This window comes from Aethalodelphis obliquidens, unplaced genomic scaffold, assembly GCF_003676395.1.
Source record: "Aethalodelphis obliquidens isolate GAN/ISIS:26980383/991018 unplaced genomic scaffold, ASM367639v1 scaffold70, whole genome shotgun sequence".
Taxonomy (NCBI): Eukaryota; Metazoa; Chordata; class Mammalia; order Artiodactyla; family Delphinidae; genus Aethalodelphis; species Aethalodelphis obliquidens.
The window spans coordinates 1,489,163-1,511,759 of record NW_020838014.1 but is presented as its reverse complement, the minus strand read 5'-3'; the positions used below and the strand labels follow the sequence as shown (position 1 = coordinate 1,511,759).

At 42.4% G+C, this 22,597-nt stretch overlaps 1 protein-coding gene across 4 annotated transcripts in view; it reads right to left on the bottom strand.

Annotated features, from left to right (window-relative positions):
• Nucleotides 1-22,185, bottom strand: part of LRIG2 (leucine rich repeats and immunoglobulin like domains 2) — a 63,504-nt gene extending 41,319 nt beyond the window's left edge. Inside the window, exons 1-2 of one of the 4 annotated variants that reach the window (XM_027090928.1) lie at nt 20,734-20,848; nt 17,041-17,218 (exon numbers count right to left, since the gene is read on the bottom strand). Coding sequence is in view for 2 of the 4 variants with exons in the window: in XM_027090926.1 (XP_026946727.1) it covers nt 20,734-20,972 (239 nt within the window). In the remaining 2 variants the exon portion in view is untranslated. The other 3 variants (XM_027090929.1, XM_027090926.1, XM_027090925.1) reach the window with 3 other exon arrangements.
• Between the last annotated feature and the right edge of the window lie 412 nt (nt 22,186-22,597).

The window sequence follows — 22,597 nt, the reverse complement described above, 5'->3', positions numbered from 1 at the left end:
TTTAAGTTGGTAAATTATGCTGGGGTCAATGTAAAACATCAAGATAATTCAGTGTAGACTTGTGTTAACAATGAGATCTAAGTGATCTTTACCAAATATGTATTAGATAAGATTTCTTAAGCCTCTCATTATAGGCTTTCTTCTTCAGCTATTTTCTGAACTAACAAAAATGCCTTGAAGATTACAATAAATTTCATGGGCTCACATCTTCTGTTTATCACTTTCCCAGGCAGACCAGGATAAAGAAGATGAAATATGTTAAAATCCTTAATGCAATGCAAGAAAGGCATATTGTATATGCTTTGAAATAATTGTTGGAAGTGAAACAGTTCGATATAACAGTAGTATGCAAGCCAAGGACAACAGATATTGAATTTTGGAAACACCATAGCAGTGTATTCCCCGTTCCCCTAAATGTGCTTTAGGGATTTACCAGTGGGTCTGTTTCTTTTAAAGAATAAAACTGGTGTTTCTGCTAGCGCCTAGAAAGATAGGGTACGTGAAAGACATCCAAATGCCTTTGAAGGATCCCAACTTTAGAAATAGGTGGCTGGTGTACAGGTTGGAATGAAGTTGTAGACTATTAAAAACCCCTCAAACTATGGCTGCAAGCTATAATGACACTTTGTGCAACTGATTATTCACTAATATTTAGTAAATATCTAATAGACGCTGCAAAGTCCTATAAAAACAAAGACAATCAGAATAAATGAAAGATTGTTCACACAGAAGTTTTTCTAAATTTTGGTACAATTAAACAAAACATCCTAGAGTGAGATGGGAGTTAGAATTAGTAGTAACTTAGTATGCCTATATTCAGAAATTTTTCTCTATTTTTTTTTTTTAATTTTATTTTTATTAGGATATGATCTGGCAGCATCCCTTTATTTCTTTATTTATTGCGGTACGCGGGCCTCTCACTGTTGTGGCTCTCCCATTGCGGAGCACAGGCTCCGGACGCGCAGGCTCAGCTGCCATGGCTTGCGGGCCCAGCCGCTCCGCGGCATGTGGGATCTTCCCAGACCGGGGCACGAACCCGTGTTCCCTGCATCGGCAGGCGGACTCTCAACCACTGCGCCACCAGGGAAGCCCTCTATTTTTTTTAAAAAGATGATCTTAAAATACAAATAATTAGCTAAGATAATATACTGATTCACTCAAAATGTTTACTATGGGGAATGAGGTACGCTGAAAAGAAATCATCTAATAAGATATTTTAAAAACTAGAGGGACTTGCCTGTTGGTACACTGGTTAAGAATCCGCCTGTCAATGCAACGGACACGGGTTTGCTCCCTGGTCCAGGAAGTTCCCACATGCTGCAGAGCAACTAAGCCTGCGAGCCACAACTACTGAAGCCCATGCGCCTGTGCTCTGCAACAAGAGAAGCCACCGCAATAAGAAGCCCACGCACCGTAACAAAGAGTAGCCCCTGCTTGCCACAACTAGAGAAAGCCCGCACGCAGCAATGAAGACCCAATGCAGCCAAAAATAAAATTAAAAAAAAAACTAGAGAAGTAAAGGGGAAACATTGCAGGGGCCAGGGGGGATGAATTAGGAGCTTGGGATTAACACACACACACTACCATATATAAAACAGATAACCAGCCAAGACCTACTGCACAGTACAGAGAACTCTACTCAGTATTCTGTAATAACCCATATGGGTAAAGAAACTGAAAAAGAATGAATATGTATAACTGAATCACTTTGCTGTACACCTAAAATTAACACAACATTGTAAATCAACTATACTCCAATAAAATTTTAAAAAAACAAAAAAAACTAGAGAAGCAATTGAGAAAGGACTGCTTTAATTTCTTTGAGAGCTTCTCCTAATCTCCCTCAAAAGGTTTTCTTTAATTCAATTATTTGCTGCATTCATTCAACAAATACCTACTGCTGGTCACTGTTTTGAGTACCTACTGCTGGTCGCTGTTCATCTATAGCAATGAATGAACAGATAAAAATCCATGCCCCCGTGACATTTACATTCTATTGAAAAGACAAAGTAAAATATGTAGCATGTCAGAAGATGATGCCTACTAAAGACAAAAATAAAGCCAAGAAGAGGGCTGGGGCTTTCTATGGAGAAGAGAGTTAACCTGTAAGTCCTGAGTTTCTTGTGGAGACTGGTGTGAACAAGAATAAAGGGCATAATGAGCCTGGGGCTGATGGTCTCACAGCAGATACTGGTTGGTGGTGAGGATGTGAGGGTCAGGGCAAGGAAGGCATGGGGAATCTTCCCAGGAATAAGCTCTTCTTTACTCTGGAGTGTAGAACTGGGATAGGATGATATTAGGCAGAGCAAGAAGCGTTTCCTCTTGATTCCTACCTAAAGAGGCCTAGAAGCCAAGAAAGGGAAGTCCTACTTTGGTTTGATGACAGAGTAAACCACGTTTCTAAACCCACAGCCAATCTCACTGTGCTCCGCCCCGCAGTCAATCTCACTTCCCCATAAAATGCAGTGAAAATATCATGGAACACAAAATGGAAGAAGGAGGTATAAAACAAGGGTAGATAGTAACAAATGGGGTAAATATGAGGGACCTTAATACAGGGGAAATCTAATCTGTACCTTTTTTAAAGGGACTCATTTTCAGTTCACCACCTTGTGGTTTGAAGCAATTAAAGTGAATTCTTCTCTTCACATCCCAGCTGGATTATCCAATTGAAAAGCATCAAGTTATGTCAAAGTTATGTTTCTGCCTCTCAGTTTTCTTCACAACCTGTATCCTCTACATGCAATAGAAGGCTGAAGAGTTCATTTTCAGAAAAACAAACATCCTCAAATCAACTCCCCTACCATATTACCTTTCTAAAATCTAAGAATATTTTCCAAAGAGTATCTCAGTCCTTACCAGTATCACTGAAAATGTAGAACGGAAGGATACTACAAATTATTTGCCCTTTTAGGAAAGAAATATGAAGTATAGGCAAAGCTCTGCGGTTTTTGCTTGACATCACGCAAGTCACTGGTAGTGAGCTCAGGACCTTTGAAGGAATCGAGGCTAACTCCACCTGTAACTAACCGTGAAAACATTTTACCAATGTCACTCACACAAAGCAACAGCTAAAGAGGTTAAAGCTCAAGTTATGTGCAAATCTGAAAGACTTCCTGGAGTTATTCAACATAAACTGCCCTCTTCCTATGCTGAAGAACTAATCTGTTCACAACTACTCCAAAGAACAATGTGGACAAATCTTAAACAGTAACTATTATGAGAACAGAGGAGACTAAGAAACTAGAAGTAACAACTAAATGCACATGACATCCAGACGTATTTCTCTTGTACCCTCTGAGGCACAAAATGACAGTAAGTATTGAGAGAATAATGTTCTGTTGCAAGCAAAAGAGACAGAGATGGCAGGTGGCTAAGTGTCATCTGCCATCTCCTTCCAATTAATCTAGTAGAGCAGTGGTTCCCAAATCCATGATGAAGTTTTCAGCAGTCAACAGTAAAACGAAAATAATAAGGTCAAGTTTTCCATAAAGCTAAATATAGTTAATCTACAGAATTTTCCTTAACTCTAAAATCATGTATTCCTGGGACTTCCCTGGCGGTCCAGTGGTTAAGACTCCACAGTTCCACTGCAGGGGGCACGGGTTCGATCTCCGGTCGGGGAACTAAGATCCTGCATGCTGCGTGGCCGAAAAACTAAATAGATAAATAAAAATTAAAAAAAAAAAATCATGTACTTCCTAATTTTTTGGTGCTATCATGAAATGACCATAACAGCAAATAATTGTTGGAGGAGAGGGGTTCTAATGTTCTTACTTGAAAAAACAAGAAGTTGACTAACATACCTGGTCTTTCAATCTTCTGTGTGTGTGTGTGTGTGTGTGTGTGTTTGAGTGTGTGTGTGTGTGTGTGTGTGTGTAAAATCAGAACAATGTGACACAGAGCTCTGCCACGGAGAATCCAGTCAAGTTTTAAACTACCAAATAAAATTTGAAAGAGTTTCTGACATATAGAAGCATAAAGACAGGGCTTCCCTGGTGGCACAGTGGTTGAGAATCTGCCTGCCAATGCAGGGGACACGAGTTTGAGCCCTGGTCTGGGAAGATCCCACATGCCACGGAGCACCTAAGCCCACACACCACAACTACTGAGCCTGCACTCTAGAGCCTGTGAGCCACAACTACTGAGCCCACGTGCCACAACTACTGAAGCCCGCATGCCTACAGCCCATGCTCCGCAACAAGAGAATCCACCGCAATGAGAAGCCCAGGCACCGCTACGAAGAGTAGCCCCTGCTCACCGCAGCTAGAGAAAAGCTCACGTGCATCAGCTAAGACCCAACACAGCCAAAAATAAATAATAAATAAATTTATTTTTTAAAAAAAGCAGCATAAAGACAGTATCTAGGGAATTCCCTGACAGTCCAGTGGTTAAGATTCGGTGCTCTCAACTGTGAGGCCCAGCTTCCATCCCTGGTCGGGGAACTAAGACCCCACAAGCCGAGTGGTGTGGCCCAAAAAAAAAAAAAAAGACAGTATCCATGAACTGGCACAACCACTATGGAGAACAGTACGGAGGTTCCTTATAAAACTAAAACTAGAACTACCATATGACCCAGCAATCCCACTACTGGGCATATATCCAGAGAAAATCATAGTTGGAAAAGATACATGCACCCCAATGTTCACTGCAGCACTATTTACAATAGCCAAGACACGGAAGCAACCTAGATGTCCACTGACAGAGGAATGGATAAAGAAGATGTAGTAAATATATACAATAGAATATTACTCAGCCATAAAAAAGAATGAAATAATGACATTTGCAGCAACATGGATGGACCTAGAGATTACCATACAAAGTGAAGCAAGTCAGAGAGAGAAAGGCAAATATCATATGATATCACTTATATGTGGAATCTAAAAAAAAAAAAAAGCTACAAATGAACTTATTTACAAAACAGAAAGACTCACACACTTCGAAAACAAATGTATGGTTACCAAAGGGGAAACATGGAGGGGAGGGATAAATTAGGAGTTTGGGATTAACAAATACACACTACTATACATAAAATAGATGATCACCAAGGACCTACTGTATAGCATAGGGAACTCGTCCTCAATATTCTGTAATAACCTACATGGGAAAAGAATCTGAAAAAGAATGGATATATGTATATATATAAATGAATCACTTTGCTGTACACCTGAAACTAACACAATATTGTAAACCAACGATAAACTCTTTTTTAAAAAGACAGTATCTAAGTAAGGTTCTGCCTAGGAAAAAATTCACTTCTATCTTTACTCACACACACAGTGCTCCTGACACCAGATATTTTTGGGTTTTTTCCCCCACACCAACCAATTCTCCAACACCAGCTGGATATCCTGCAATTCAACTCTGACACTAACTGGAGTTACTGCAGACCCCACAAATTAAGGGCTCAGTCCCACAAGACTGCCCCCTACACCAATCACAAACAGTAGATCCCTATGTTACCCACAAATTCTGTCCGAGTTGGCTACAAATTGGAGGTTCCCCCTCCTTGGAATCAAGCACCTGCTAGAACAGCTCACAGAACTCAGGAAAACATTTACTTATGTTTACTGGACAAACGATATGATAAAGGACACAGATGAACAGCCAGAGGAAGAGATACACAGGGCGAGATCCAGAAGGGTCTGGTGCAGGAGCTTCTGTCTCCATGGAGTTGGGATGCACCACCCTCACAGCATACATCCTGGTAGGTGTGTTCACCAACTCACAAGCTCTCTGAACTCCATACTTTGAAAATTTTTATGGAGGCTTCATCACATGGGCATGATCAATTACTACCTCAATCTCTAGCCCCTCTCCTCTTCTGTAAGATGGGGGGCGTGGGGCTGAAAGTTCCCAGTTTCTAATCACCGCTTGGTCTTTCTGGTGACCCACCCCAATCCTGAAGCTATCCAGGAGCCCACCAAGAGTCACCCCATCAGGTCAAAAGACACCCCTATCACCCAGAAAATTCCAAGAGATGTAGGAGCTGTGTATCAGGAATCAGGGTCAAAGACCAAATATTAGAACAAAAGGCACTCCAAATACTTATCACTTTGGAAGTTACAAGGGTTTCAGGAGCTGTGTGCCAGGAGCCAGGGGCAGAGACCAATATATATATACTCAAAAGATACTGGCATGTTGTAGAATCCCATTCAGTCATTAATAACTGGACCAGTCCATCATCATCCGGTATGAAAAATAATTTTCAGGTAAGGCCACTCGGGTTTGCAGGCTTCCAGTTAATCTTGTCAGGTTCCAAATGCAGGTGTGGTCTAGGCAAACATACGGTTTCACTCTTTCAGTCATCTGGTGTAACTGCATTAAGAGATATAATCGACTACTCTGAGCCCTTTTGAGGTGTTATTATTGGATTTCCCTCACTACACAACCCATTTACTTGTTTCTTTATCTTCAGCTACTATTGCTCCTTCTCTCCCTGTATACCCAAACTCTTTCAACTTCGGAAGGAACATCAGGTTCAGCCACTGTGCTGGTCTAGATAGCAAAGAGCAACACTAGTTTAGCAAGCTCCCCCCCTTCAGTCCACAGTTCATTTAGCGTAAGGTAACACAGTTACAGAACTACCTGGGCTCTTTTTACCACCAGGCAATATAGTGGCATTCACTGTTTACCTCAATTTTGCAAGATGGGGTGAAGGCACAACCCACCCCATCAGGTACTTAGGAATCTTGAACCCAAATTTAAAATTACAGTTAGCTTCTTGCTTAGGAATCATCTATGTTTCCAGCACTTATATTTGCAGGCCTGGTCCTATGACCACTGCATCAAGCAGGGGGAAGAAAGTTAATAGGGGAAAGAAAGAAAAAAGTATACTTGTTACACCAGAATACTTCTCCCTGAGTAAGAATTGCATAGTCATTCCACACCCTCTTCCCCAGACCCACCAGAAAGAGGACTCTATACAGTAGGGCCACTCCTTTAGCCCCACCCCATGTTGAGTATGAGTACACTTTCATGGTATATAAGCCAGCCCTTCATGTCTTTTTCTCTCCCATTTTAGATAACCAATGTTTTAATTGCCCATTCTAGTTCTCCATCAAACTAGTACCCTAAGGAGGCTCCCTCTCTGCCCACTCTTGGACATGATGGGCTATAAAGTATATTCCTTGGTCTGAAGAGATGATGGTCAGCCATCCAAACTGGTACAATTATCATCTGTTCCGGTTGTTTCAAAGCACTCTTGTACATTTCTACCACCAAGTAAGTAAAGCCTGGTCCAGAGTCAGTGTCTATTCCTATCAGGACTCATTTGTAGCCCCCCAGGTCTACCAACATCAGTCTCACTTACTAGCGATATTCAAGGCCTTTCCCCCAGAGGAATCTGACACTTAGCCATCTGCCATCTCTGTCTCTTTTGCTTGCAGACAGAACATTATTCTGTTAATACTTACCGTCATTTTGTGCCTCAGACGATACAAGAGAAATACGTCTGGATTTAGCCCATTTCTGCATTGCTGCAATGCCCCCATATCCACTCATTTCATGGACCCACATGGCCATCTCAAGTGAGCACACAGGGGTATCTGCCTGGTGATTCTAATCACCTTCTGAACTTAGAAGGGGCTTCTCCTGGTGGACATCGACAAAGCCCTACTTTAATGCACCCTTCAAATTCCCACGGTAATTCCCATAGGGCTATGCCCCATAAGGGCATCTCTTTAACAGGCCATGTTTCCACTGCTCTTCTGCCTGACCATATGGTCTGGCCATAGGCCGTTGTCCATGAGTCAGTAAAAACTCAAACACAGGGGTTTTTACCACTGTTCAATTCTTGCATTACTCTAGGAAAACAGCATGCAATTCAACCCAGTGAGCTAATGTCTTTACCTTCTTCTATCGGTGGTGGCCTTCAAAATAGGATGCTGTCCCTTCACCTTGCAACTGTCATTCACAAACCAAGCAGCTCTTTTTTGGTCAGTTATGAGCTGTTTATAGGACACTTCCAAGTGACAACATAATCCAGCAGCTCCTCACACAGTTCCAGAGTCAGTCCTAAGGGAAAAGAGGCTCCCTATTCTTTAGTATATCCTCCTCGCATGCCCCAGACAGTATGATCCTGTGTAAACCATTGCCATTTTATTATGAAATTCTCTGGGCACTGTCCTCCCCACTGGAGTGTTTATCAGACATTATGCAAGACATCAAGATTCTTTTCAAAATTACTTTATGACTTTTAGTCATACGGGCAGTTTCCATTAATGTCCAAAGGAAGCCAATAACTACCCTTCAACTGGAAATCTCCAGTCCAAAGTCCTAGAAGCTGTTGCTGGGAGGCACTCAGGTACACACAGGGTTATCACACAGAGAATTTTCCCATACCAACACTCCAGCTTCTATTCTATGCTAGGTGGGCTTGGGCCACCTTACTGGTTCCCATTTAGCGTGTCCAATTAGTAATATTGCTTGAAGTGTAGATTTACAACCTTCTGTTTTACAACACTAGGTAGAGAAAACATTCCCCAACCAGATACAATGTCCATCTTCATTATACAATCAGGTAAAAGTCTGATCAAATATACCATTCTCCTACAAACTTTCACCTTACATTCTTAACTAGAGCCTCCATTAGGGCTTATATGAACAAATTTTGGTTGTAGAATACTAGGTAGGGGAAGCAGTCCCCATACAGACATAACACCCATTCCTATAAAACACTCAGGTAAAGAAGACACAACTTGGGCTTCCCTGGTGGCGCAGTGGTTGAGAGTTCGCCTGCCGATGCAGGGGATACGGGTTCGTGCCCCGGTCCGGGAAGATCCTACATGCTGCGGAGCAGCTGGGCCCGTGAGCCATGGCTGCTGGGCCTGCGTGTCCGGAGCCTGTGCTCCGCAACGGGAGAGGCCACAACAGTGAGAGGCCCGCATAGTACAAAAAAAAAAAAAAAAAAGAAGATACAACTTAAAGCCTGTTTAAACATTCCAACTTTCATAATCCTATCAACCCTTATATTTTTATGTTCTCAGCTGTATCAGGTTTCACCAGTGGGTTTTGGTACCACAGTGCAAGATGATCTCCTATCAAGAAATCCTGGGAACTTCTCTACCTTCTGACCATTTTATCCACTCTACTGCAAAAGGTTTTGGGGTCCCCCCTTCGTGGGCTGAGCCAAGGGACCCTGGCCCTTTTGTCAATTTTTTTTCTATTCTTTGGCTGTGCCGCAAGGCATGTGGGATCCTAGTTCCCCGACCAGGGATCAAACCCACACCCCCTGCAGTGGAAACACAGCATCCCAACCACTGGACGGCCAGGAAAGTGTCCCTTTTTGTTAATTTTTATCTCATTTAATCTGCCTAACCAATGACCCAAGCGTTTGCTGGTCAAGTTTCTCACTGCAATCTCAGTATTTGGATTTTTAGATTTCTTCAAACTAAACAGAGCAGACTTCTTTGGAGACCTTTAATGTTGGGGGATCAGAAGGAGGTCTTTCCAGCCTGCCCAACCTTGGGTAGTGCAGTAACAAAAGCTTTGTTTTAACCCCACTAATGTCTGTTTTATTCATCCCATTTCTTAAAACCATCTAAAGCCTTCCATTCTGCTGGGTTGAACTCCATGATTCTTCCCTATTTCCTTTGTTTTGCTCCTAACAATATTTGCTTTATTCACCTTATTTCTTAGTAACTGTTTAAAAATGTCCACCTTGCTAAGATCAGTTCCCTGACTCCTTTGCCTTTCCTCATTCTCTTAACTAACCTAATGTTTTTATTAGCATCTTTATAAGATCCAGAGGGGAAGCTGAGGCAGCCAATACATAAGGCTTCCCCAACTGTCCCCTGGTTTTGCAGCAGTAAGGTTATATGGGGTGCCCACGTAAGAGTTTCCCCTTAATCACAGCATTTACCATGGACTGGGTAACAGGCACATTCAGCAAGTGAATATCCCAATTATCATAAAGATAATCCCACATGGCTTATACACAAAACATATCATCTGCTTCCACTTGGCATTTATTGGAGGCGGCAGACAGTCCTCTTTCTCAGGGATAAACAGACCTTACAGTGGCTTCTGCCCAATCCATTAGGCTGGCTGTTCCCTCAGGAATAAACTACTTTGTGTCTGGATCACATATGGCCATCAGTGATTGTTCCATAGTGACCTGCGGATCCTCCATCAACCCAAACACGCTTTTCCCCACTGCAGCATCTAAAACCAGATACTGCTCCTAAATTAATGACTCTCACAATCCATTTTTTTTTATTTTTTTTAAAGTCTTTATTGAATTTGTTACGATATCGCTTCTGGTTTATGTTTTGGGGGGTTTTTTTTGTGGCTGAGAGGCATGTGGGATCTTAGCTCCCTGACCAGGGATTGAACCCGCATCCCCTGCACTGGAAGGCGAGGTCTTAACCACTGGACTGTCAGGGAAGTCCCTCACAGTCCATTTTAATAAAGGTTCTTCAGGAAGCTGATGTTACTGATCCACAAAATGAAACAAATCCTTCACACTGTACTCCCTGATTTCAGTAGTTTCTTGGTTTTGCCTTCCCCGCACACTGACTACATTCTTGGTGGCCAGAGGTCTTAGAGGTACTTTCTGTTGTCCTTGCTTAATTTTTCCCTTGGTGGGCAGCTCTGAGGCTAGTTACCAAAGCTCACACTTAGTGAAATCTGAGCTTGGTCCAGCATCAAGGTCTGACCCAGCACTCTCTTTTAATTTCCCTTTTACATATTACTTATTATTACATTATTTCAATTTTAGCTATTATAATTTGGTTACCACAATAACCAAGGGATTAAACAGTTCATCTTTTTCTTACTAGTTTCCCTTTCCTTATGCATCCAGTGAACCAAGAGGCTAGGAATTGGATCCATCTCTAAATTCCATTGGTAACTTTTACCTTTAGTAACTTGAGAGCAGCACAGCTGCTGCTCCATACCATGGGTGACCATGTGGTCACCCAGGAATCAAAGGTTCTGGATCCCCCGCCTTTTTATCCCCTCTCTTCCCAAACCACATTTCCATTAGCCAGATCCACTCTAGCAAATCTCACTCCTGTGATACCAAACATCTAGGAAAAATTCTGTGTTAAAAGAAGAAAAAAAAAATTCAATGACACGTGTTAAAACCTGGTAAGAAAGACTTTATTCAAGGCGGTGCAAGTTATCTGTAAGGGTATAGGGACCACTATGATGAAATTTTGCAGTGGGGGGAAAGAAATTGGGCTCAACTCCAAATACCACACGGGCAAGTGTGAATTTATAGCCATGGAGCAGGGTGGACAAAATCAGTGGATGGAAAACTGGAAACAAGGGTAAGGGGGGGTTCTGGCTAAATAGACCTAAGTGGATTCCTGCTGAAGACAAGCCATGATGATCAGACATCACCTGGAGGATGGTGGAACATGAGAAACCAGATCAGATATCAAGGGTGATCAGGTATCAAGGGTTTCTTGCTAAACTGACTCAGCAGGATTCTTGCTAAAACTGCATTTTACAAGTAAGTATACAGATGAGCCTGGATGAAGGTGGTTCAGGAGTCAAAATTTAGTCAAAGAATCTTTGTCAGGCCCCTTTCTTGTTCAAGGAAAGAAGAGACATTCTTCTTTCCTCTGAACAATATGTCTATTTTCTCATTCAGTAGCCTTTTGCTCATTAAGGACCAGGTGAACCTTCTGTAGGGACTTGGTATTATATTTGCTCAATGGTACCAGCAGTCAGGTATTTAATGAGGGGAGTTTCTATGAAAATAAAAGCCAAAATTAATAGTTAGAGATCCAGTTTCTCAGTCCAGAGGGTAGCCAGTTGGGATTCTTAGATTTGAACTTGAAGCATCTTTAAAAGGTAGAATGAGGATGGCAGTGGCCACCTGAAGAAGTTTCCTGGTTTGCAGTTTGAATGTCTCTGGTGATGGATGGCATTAAATGTTCTGATGAATTCTGTAAGTGGTCCACACAGCAGGAGGCACAAAGGTTGCCCATACACAATGTGTTGTGCTCTTTTTTTTTTTAAGTTTATATCAAGTCATCCAGCTTCAGCTTGCAGGATTTCAGGAAAAGGGCAATTTTAGTTCTCAGTGATGCCACGTCAGGAGAGTGGGGGAAAAAAAAACTGGAAACATTAGTTTGGAGAGTTAGAGTCAGATACTGGAGGAAACCAGAATTGAGAATGTGGTAAGGACTGGCCAGTGTGCAAGACAGAAGCCACAAGGGTGCACTACAGTTTTACACTGAAAGAAAAAAAACTTCCCTCTATAGTTAACCTTTTATTTCTGTTTACATAATTCTGGTCTCATTAGATTTGTCCTGATTACTCATGTAAGTGCAGCAAGAATAGTGATTGACCATATAGGCAGGCTCTTTTTGAGTTCGTTTTGCTCAAACTTTTCATAAGGAATCTCAGATTAGGCTTTTAAAAGCCTCTCGAGGCTAGGAAGCCAGCTCAGGAACTAGCCACCAGACTTCATCTCCCATTCCTAAAGATTCAGGTGAGCATCTCTCTTCTTGATGTCCCCAGGATATCGTAAGGTTCCTGGACCTGCCAGGAAGTGACTTTCCTTACTCACCTATGAGGCTGAGAACCCTGTAAGCCAGACAGCAGGCCAGTTTTTCCAAGAGCACCGGTTCCATGAAGGCAACCTTAGTCCCTTAAACCAGATTCTATGCACAGTTCACTCTTAAATATAACATTTCAGTCAAAGCCATGATAATATAACCTATATTTCCAATTGTATCCTCTTACTAGAGCACATTCTTATTGAACTTAAACTACCACATTGTCATGAAAATAAGAATACTGGCTAAAAGTTTCTGAATTCTGGAGGAATCAGGTAGGGAGAAAAAGTAATTGTCTCATCTTTGTTCACAAAGGTATTATCTACCAGATTACTGTTGTAAGCTATAGATAACATAAGAGAAAAGAAAAAGGTTATTTATTTATTTGTTTGTTTGTTATTTATTTATTTATTTTTGGCTGCGCTGGCTCTCCACTGATGCATGGGGGCTTTCTCCAGTTGCAGCTAGCGGGGGCTACTCTTCGTTGTGGTGCGCGGGCTTCTCATTGTGGTGGTTTCTCTTGTTGCGGAGCATGGGCTGTAGGCGCACGGGCTTCAGTAGTTGTGGCGCACAGGCTTAGCTGCTCCGCGGCATGTGGGATCTTCCCGGACCAGGGCTCAAACCCGTGTCCCCTGCATTGGCAGGCGGATTCTTAACCACTGCGCCACCAGGGAAGTCCGAAAAAGGTTATTTAAATCTGAAGAGCAAAACATTAAAGAACCAGTAATGTTTCAAACAAAGAGTGATAAAAAAAATTATAACCATCCTCATCAGTTTATTCAGTCCAATGTAATTAATTCTTGTTCTACTTGATCTTGGGTTAACAGTTTCATAAATCCATCAGCTTCTTCATTACTTCTGGAAATTCTCTCAATCTAGTGGCATGGCCTTACTGATGGCATCATGGAGCATTCTTGCCTGTGGCTGACTGTTTATGCTTTCAGAGAAGAATGAGAGTAAAACAACTTGTCCGTGAATGAAAAAAGACTTAAAATGGCCATGGTTAAAGTTCTGATTAGAGTTCATTTGATAAGAAAAATTAGTTATTTCTGTGGCATACAATATTTTATCATAATAACCAGACAACAAGGCTATTTCAAATCTCTATGAACTTCACACTTTTCTGGAATACCTACTATTAGTAACATATATCCGTACATGTATAACCTAAGAATATTTGTCCTCATTTATTTGACTACGCTTCTCATGTAATTTAAAATACCAAATAAACCTAATTAGTTTAACATATCCTTTTACAACGTGAGAGACATATCCTTTAAGATTTTCCAGGGGCCTCTGGAAAGTCTCGAAGGTAGTTCGAGACTCCATTCTAAATGGAGTCAAAAAGACTCCATTTAGAATTTGATTTTGAGAAGTTGTCAAAAATACTGAAAAGTTTAAACACTTGACTAAATAAGATCACAGGTCACTGTGAAACAATACTTAGTTATCCATTTAAACAAAGTGACAAAAGATTTCAAAGGCAAATACAGAAAGTCACAGTTGTTTAAAAAAAAACTTAGCTCTTCTAATATTGAGAAAACTCAATGTTTTAGAGTAATCAAAGACCTGATAAAGACAACATGAAACACAGGAAATTATTTTGATAAGACACAAAATCTTTGTTTCCTAGGCAGACTACTTAAAAGGTAAACCTTTTTACAGTTTCTTAATAAGAACAGACCAACAATCCAATAAAACTTTGGGATTCTAGCTTTGCATCAATACACTTTTGTGTTTGTTTTGTTTTTTGGCCGCACTGCGCAGCTTGCAGGATCTTAGCTCCCCAACCAGGGATTGAACCCACCAGGGATTGAACCCAGGCCAAGGCAGTGAAAGTACCGAGTCCTAACCACTGGACCAGCAGGGAATTCCAGTACACTTTTGATATTAGAGTTCACTTTTTTCTTTGTAACTTACAAATAAATCCATTCAATCTCAGCAACTTAACCAAGCACAAAATTCCTGTTCTGCAAATCTTCTACAACCATTTTTCTAATATCTATTCAGTTTTTTGTACTGTATTTTTCCTCTTTCTCATTCTGGAACTCATTCTACCTTAGAATAAAAATCTTTTTTTCCCTTAACACATCTTTCGTACCTTGACTACAAAGTTATTTCTCTTCATTCTTACAGTTTCTAGTAGTTTCATTTACATATATTGATTATGATTTTTAACTATTAATAAACTTTTTTTTAACAGAGAAAACTAGGAAGTAGGCAATTGTGGTCTGTCATGTATCAGTTTTCTGTAGTAAACTAGTATATTTCTGAATATACAATTTTGCAATTTCTAGAGGCATACGATTCCTCTTAGTACAATTTTTGTGTAGCAAAAGAATGTTTACTAATAGATCCAAATATCTTGTTTCTTTGTAACATGTAAAAGCAAGATGCCAAAAGTATATAAACTTAAATTTAGGTTCAATAATGAATGTTTCAGTAGTTTATCTTACTTACAAATGACTTTGATTTTTATTTTAGGCAGACACAACACCAAACAAAGCCAGCCATCATCTGAAGTTATTTCCCTATTAACTATTTTTTATAACACATGCATGTTAGGCAAACATCACAAAAGCAAAAACCTAAAAAGTTACATACATGGTATTTCCCCCTTTTTTATTTTACTGCTGTGCTTGACATACAGGAAGCAATTCATTTTTTTTGTACATTTTGTTCGTAGTTTAGATTTAATGTCTGCACCATATTTAATGCTGACAACTCTGAAGACATGCCTGTTCTTATTTTACCAACAATTTTCAAATTAGCTTTATTTACGAAAAATTATCCCAGATCATGTAAACTTAAAACACTGAGCTTCTCTGTTTTTGAGAGTTTCAGGAATACTTAATTTATGTAACTGCTCATTTATCTCTAAGCTAATTTGAACAGGATTGGATTTTATAAATTAATTTGGTAATACCATCTAGAAGTAGAAAAACAGCACACCTCTACAACATATATACAGACATACATAAACATACAGACAGATGCTAATAGAGATCTTAAGTTTTCACTGGAAAATTTTAGTCATGAGTTAGTTAGTAAAACATAGTAATACAAACTCACTGGTTTATATAAAATAATAATCTCTTGTCTTTTCTCTACTCTATGTTTTTATGTGAATTGTGTTTATGGCAAATGGGACAAGTATGGGTTACCTGTTTACCAATTTTGTACAGACCACCTTCCGTTGCCCTGATATGTAATCTTATGGAGGCTATGAACCAAATTTTAGGTGTTGACCAAGGAGATACCTAGAGGCATCTAGAGGCAGGTCTCCAAAGCCCATCCAACTGCTGAAAACATACTATTTCCAATTAGCCTTTTTCCTTTTCAGCTTCAGGTAGTTGTTTTGGGGGGTCCCTAAGTTTCTTAACAGCCTCTAGTGGAGGGCAGGGGGTCCAAAGATCAAGTGACTATAAAGACTGAGGTGGAGGGCTTCCCTGGTGGCACAGTGGTTGAGAGTCCGCCTGCTGATGCAGGGGACACGAGTTCGTGCCCTGGTCCGGGAAGATCCCACATGCTGCGGAGCGGCTGGGCCCGTGAGCCATGGCCACTGAGCCTGCGCGTCCGGAGCCTGTGCTCCGCAACAGGAGAGGCCACAGCAGTGAGAGGCCCGCGTACCGCAAAAAAAAAAAAAAGACTGAGGTGTAAAAAGGTCTGGCAGGGGATAGAGGATGAAGAGGCTTTGAGAAGGACATATCATAGTATTCAAGGGAATTGGAGGACATACTGAAGGTGGTGAGAGGGCAAAGGAGGAGCAGAAGCAATGAGAAGGGAGACGTCTTAGCAGAGCCAGTGTAGAGAGATCACAAGTTTCCGAAAGAAGCCAGTGAAGTTCCACATTATCCTCAACAAAAGCATGCAAAGAAGAATGGAGGGAGACAGAGAATATACTCAGCAGGGGTTCAAGAAGGGGGTTTGAGCCATCTAATAAGTTCTCATGGGAAAAGCAGGACCCAAGAGAGGGACAAAGAGGCCTCATAGAGAGCCAAGAAGAAAGACTTCCAGCATAAGGAGTCAGGGAATAATAAAAAAAGAGCCAGAAAGAAGAGACTTCCAGCCCAAAGAGTCAGGGAATAAATAATCCCCACTCAGGAAAAAAAGAGCCAGGAAGGAGAGATTTCCAACCCAGTAAGTACCTTTCAGACAAGAAAACCTAGGACTCTAACTGAGCTTTCTTACAAACAGAGAAACCTGGGACTCTAACCCAGCCTGTGTTTATCTGGGACTCTATCCCAACTTCTGGAGTATACAGTTGACCTTTGAACAACACTAAGGTTAGGAGCACCGACCCTCTGCAAAGTTAAAAATCCACATATAACTTGTAATTGCCTTCCATACGTGCAGTTCCTTTGTATCCAAGGTTCTGCATCCATGGATTCAACCAACCATGGACTGTGTAGTACTGGAGTATTTACTATTGAAAAATATCTGCATATAAGTGGACCTACACAGTTCAAACCTATGTTGTTCAAGGTCAACTGTACTCAGACTCTTAACAATCAAAATCTGTCCTTACCAGCTTCCACGGACGTTAGTCCGGAGCAATGATTCAGGAGTCGGACTCAACAATGGATCCCCGATCAATCAGTCAGGAGTGAAGATAAAGGCTTCAAAGGTACGCACTTAGGGTCCTGGGTGAGAGGTCCGGGGGTCCAATGATGAATCTGATCCTATCCCGAGTTGTGGCACCATAACTGTTAAAAGGAAAAAAAATACTCAATGATACTTGTTAAAGCATGGTAAGGAAGACTTTGGGGGATGGGGCTTTCTCGATACATAAAGGAACCACTACAATGAAACTTTAAAGTGGGGGAAAGAGATTGGGCTTAACTCTGAATACTCCATGAATAAGAGAAAACTTATAGCTAAGGAGCAGAGTGGTGTTGGTGAATGGAAAATTACTAAGAGAAAACATCTGGTAAGGGGGCTTATAACTAAACAGACCCAAAAGGATTCTTGCTGAAGACAGGCCAGGGTACTCAGATATCACCTGGGCGATGGTGTATGAGGAGGAATCTGATCAGACATTGAGGGTGGGGGACTCCTGCTAAACTAACTTAGCAGGGATACTGCTAAAACTGCATTTTACAAGGGTGTGCACAGATGGCCCAGGATAAGGTTCAGGAGGCTGACTAAAGTTTGCTCAAGCAAAAAATTTTTGTCACTGGTTTCTTCCTTTACTCACACACACAGTACTTCTGACACTAGATGTGTGCTTTTTCCCCACACCAACCAATTCTCCAACACCAGCTAGATGTCCCGCAATTCAATTCAATTCTGACACTAACTGGAGTTAGTGCAGACCTCACTGGTTAAGCTCTCAGTCCCATAAGATGGCCTCCCACTTCAGAAACCAATCACAAGTCGTAGCTCCCCATGTTACCCACAACTTCTGTCCAACTTGGCTACAAACTGGAGGTTGCCACGACCCCCCTCCTTGGACTCAAGCACTGTTAGAATACCTCACAGAACTCAGGAAAATTATGTTTACTGGTTAACTGTATAACAAAAGACATGATAAAGGACACAGATGAACAGCCAGAGGAAGAGATACACAGGGCGAGATCCAGAAGGGTCTGGTGCAGGAGCTTCTGTCTCCATGGAGCTGGGATATACCACCCTTACAGCATACCTCCTGGTAGGTGTGTTCACCAACTCACAAGCTCTCTGAACTCCATACTTTGAAAATTTTTATGGAGGCTTCACCACATGGGCATGATCAATTACTACCTCAATCTCTAGCCCCTCTCCTCTTCTGTAGGATCCGGGGGGTGGGGCTGAAAGTTCCAAGCTTCTAAGCACAGCTTGGTCTTTCTGGTGACCCACCCCAATCCTGAAGCTATCCAGAAGCCCACCAAGAGTCACCTCGTTAGGTCAAAAGATACTCCTATCACCCAGGAGATTCCAAGAGATGTAGGAGCTCTGTGCCAGGAATTAGGGTCAAAGACCAAATAGAAAAAGGAAAGGTGCTCCTAGTTCTCCTATCACTTTGGAAATTATTGATACAAGGGTTTCAGGGGCTCTGTGCCAGTAACTGGGGGCAGATACATAGTTTAAAACCCAGGGTTAAGGAATTTTGTCTACCATCTTTTTGATGATTGCTGCAAGTCTGAGCATTTGAGTTTGAATCACTAATACATTTAAAGCATTGCATATGTTTTAAAAATTCAAAATTACATAAAGAAAACCACATGTACCTGTTTTATAGCTGAAGGCAACTGATGAAAAATACTACATTTCTCAGTTTAAAACAGCACAACCTCAACTTTTAATATTCTATGAGTTCTGCTAATGTAAGACTTCCATCCAATTACGTTTCTACAAGAGAATTGCTCTCCACGGCATTTCACTTCAACTGAAAATGTCAATTTCATTATAGGACATTTAAAATTTTTGAATGTCATTTGGCTTTAGGCAATTTGCCTTGATTAAAACAAATCAAACCTAGACACAAAATAAATATATCTTACATAAATGTAGATACAAAATAAATGTATCTTAAAACTATTTCTAATTATTGTTTATCTACAATGGAGGATCTTAAAAAGTAGGCCACATTTATTTCAATTACAGCTAAATGAAGTTGTGTTGTTTTTAAACCTGCACCAGATTTAGTCTGTCATAATCAGGTTCAGTTTGTCATAATCAGGTAGTTGTTCCAAGAATTTCTTAGAAAAAGGTAGTTACTGCATTACTAAGATGTTATGCTAGGTTTAATTCAGACTATACTGGAACTGATATGAACTGCTAAATGTTATTTGCATCAACAGAACCAGAATTAGCTACAGGTGTCACTATCATAAAACAACAGGAAACACCTTATTACACTGCAAATCTATGCTACTACATTTGGTTATTTAAGTTACCTTAATTTTCTCAAGGAATTTATGAGGTAGCTTCCTTTCCTATCTAACATAAGCTATTTGCAAATGTATACACACTTTAACCTCTGCAGAGACAGACCTTCTATTTGTATTCCATTTCCAATGGAAATCCAAACATCCCCTCATATTTTAATCACACCTCGAGCTTTTTTTTTTTTTTTTTGTGACAGGTCTTGTTTTAGAGATGACTCTGTTAGAAGTCTGTCAATAAATACATTGCTCAGGGCTTCCCTGGTGGCGCAGTGGTTGAGAGTCCGCCTGCCAATGCAGGGGACACGGGTTCGTGCCCCGGTCTGGGAAGATCCCACATGCCGCGGAGCGGCTAGGCCCGTGAGCCATGGACGCTAAGCCTGCGCGTCCGGAGCCTGTGCTCCGTAATGGGAGAGGCCACAACAGTGAGAGCCCCGAGTACCGCAAAAAAAAAAAAAATACATTGCTCAGTTAGCGGCAGAGAAATAACCGTATGTTAGTGGTTAACAAGCCCCATAATTGCAGCATTTAATACCTACTGTTGCTCCTAATGCCACCAGGCTGACTCAGACTAATGAGCTCTCCAGGTGCCACTAACACAGACCTGTCAAGGTGATCACTCTGCAGTGGAGTCTCCGGAAGAATTCATCCAACCATTGTACTTGCTTCTCATACATAAACAAAGAGGACTGATTTTTAAGGTCTTTGCCACAAGGAAATGCATTGAAAACAAAACACTTAATTTTGTAACAGATACGCCTTCCATTCTTTACAAGGTGAATTCTAAATTAGATAAAAAGTGCTATTTATAAAGATATTTGTTCAAGGTGGTACTGGACGTAGTTATAACACATGAAGTTTTAACCCAGTTGTCGAAAATACAGCACAAAATTAGCCAAAACCTGAACTACAGCCAAAAAACAGTTCATAAGTCTTTATGATCGTGGTTATAAAATCACGTGCTTGGGGACCATTCAAGCTGATGCACAGGATGATGCAGCCCAAAATGAGCGAGGAGCCCCAACCATTCAAGAGCCAATGCCGGAGCCCAGGACCAGTGAGCCCTTAACAGTATCGCTGCCCCAACTCCTCCCAGCCCAGAAATCAGAGACTCCCTGCTCCCAAGAATTTTAACCCTGGTCTTCGTACAAGTCTCCAGAACCTGAACACCAGGTTTTCAGGCTCCAACCACCACCACCCTCCAACAAAAAAAAGCTCACAACATCGCAATGGCATTCTCCTTCAGAACTTAGGCTCCTGGCCGCGCCCTCCGACCAGGCCCGTCTCCCTCCTGTCCCTCGAGGAAGGGGAGCACCCCCCTTTCCTTTGGTCCCCCGCCCGGCAACTCTACTCACAGGCTGACGGCGTCGGGGGGCAGTGAGCTCGACAGCCCCCTCCAGCTGGGCGCTGGCAGTTTCCTGCGACTGCAATCCAACAGGGGGATGCGGCAGGAGCAGGGCGCGGGGCAGAGGCCTGCCCGGGCGGCCGGCAGCAGGAGGAGGACTGCCTGGGCGAGGAAGAGCAGCCGGGAAAGCAGTCCGGACCCACACTCCAGCAGCGGCTCCTCCCGGACGCCTTGGGGCGCCGGCGCCATTTTTCCCCACCCCCCGACCTGGACGCAGCCCAGAGGAGCCGCCAACTAGAAAAAGTAGCTCGACGGAGACGTGTGGCGGCTGTTCGACCACCTAGAGAAACTGCTGTCGCCTGTACCCTCTAAAGGCAGGCGAGGGGCGGATACAGGTCAGCAGCGGGGGCGGTGGCCGAGGACACAGGGCTGAGGAGCTACGGACAACGCTCCTCCGCCCCGCCCCACGACGCAACGTCTTCACGCACAGGAGCCAACCAATCGGTGCCACAGGACGAGGTCGCGTCGGGGGCGGGACTCCACGAGGGGCGGGGCTGGAGACAGGGAGCTCCTTAAGGAGGACTTTAAGGTGCTCAGCTCTTCAGGGAGCCCCTGGAGCTCCGGCGCCGTTCCTCCGCTGGAGTGTGCAGTGGCTCCTTAGGAGGGAGTGAGGGCTGAAGCGCTGAAGTCCTAAGTCCTGATTTGAGATGTATCTACTATAGTAGTAGAAAAGTATCGTTTATCTTCTCCCGGCACCAAGAAAGGGGAATGGCAGAAGGGGTGCCTTCCAAGTCGCAAACACTAAGGGGGCGCGGGAGTTTTCATGTAGCCCACGGCCTCCAGAGCCGAGCTGGGTCCTCCTCTGCCCCTCCTGGTCTGCGGCTTCTGCAATCCTGCAAGTGGAAGGAAACTCCCACTCTCCTAACAGGAAGCAGGTTACCACTATCAGTTGATGGGCTCTTAAGCTCCTCAAGGCAGATGCCCTGTTTTTGCTCTGTGTACCTCCAGCTTCTGTTGTCTTGGAATTCAATAAATGTTGATTGGGCTGCACTTGCAAGGCATGTCTTTAAGGAAAATACTCTTCTTTCCTCTGTTTTGGAGAATGCTGTCCTATATTTACACTCACTCTCAAAAAAGCAAGCAGGGCATGTAGAACTGTCAACAAAGTAAAGGCTGGATGTAAGGAAATTTTTATTCTGAAGCAGAGGCTGTGGAAAACCTACCAGGAACAGTGAAGTCTGGCCACCTTGTTAGCGCAAGTTCATGTGCCTGATGCACAGTGAGGCCAAACAAACCAAAACGTCGGAGTCTGGAGCAGAGAAAGGTTTATTGCAGGGCCACTGAAGGAGACCGGTGGCTCAGGCCCAAAAACTCCCTGAGCTCCCCAAAGGGTTTTGATAAAGCATTTTTAAAGGCCAGATGAGGGAGGCGAGTCGCAGGGTATGTGATCAGCTCATGAACAATTCTCTGATTGGCTGATGGTGAGGTAACAGGGCAGTGTCACAGGGGTTAACATTATCAGTCCTTAGGCTCCAGGAGGCCTGGGGCTATGTGTTCATGGTCATCAAGTAGTTAATATCATCCGTTTGGTGGGGGTTTTTCACACCTGTAAAACAACTCAGGAAATGTGCATCAAATACTGTTATCTATGTAATTCAGAGAAGAACTAAAACAGAGGATGTGGGGGAAGGCCTGACCTGGGAAGGCAATGTAAAGTCCTACTCAGTTACAACCTTAGACTCACTCAGCTGTGCATTATACCCAAGATTATGGATAAGACTTTAAAAATAACAGTGATAGTTCACTTACATTTAGTGCTTTTATGCTCTTCAAGGAGTGTTTGCATCTGTTACATTGTTTGATCCCTCTACTAC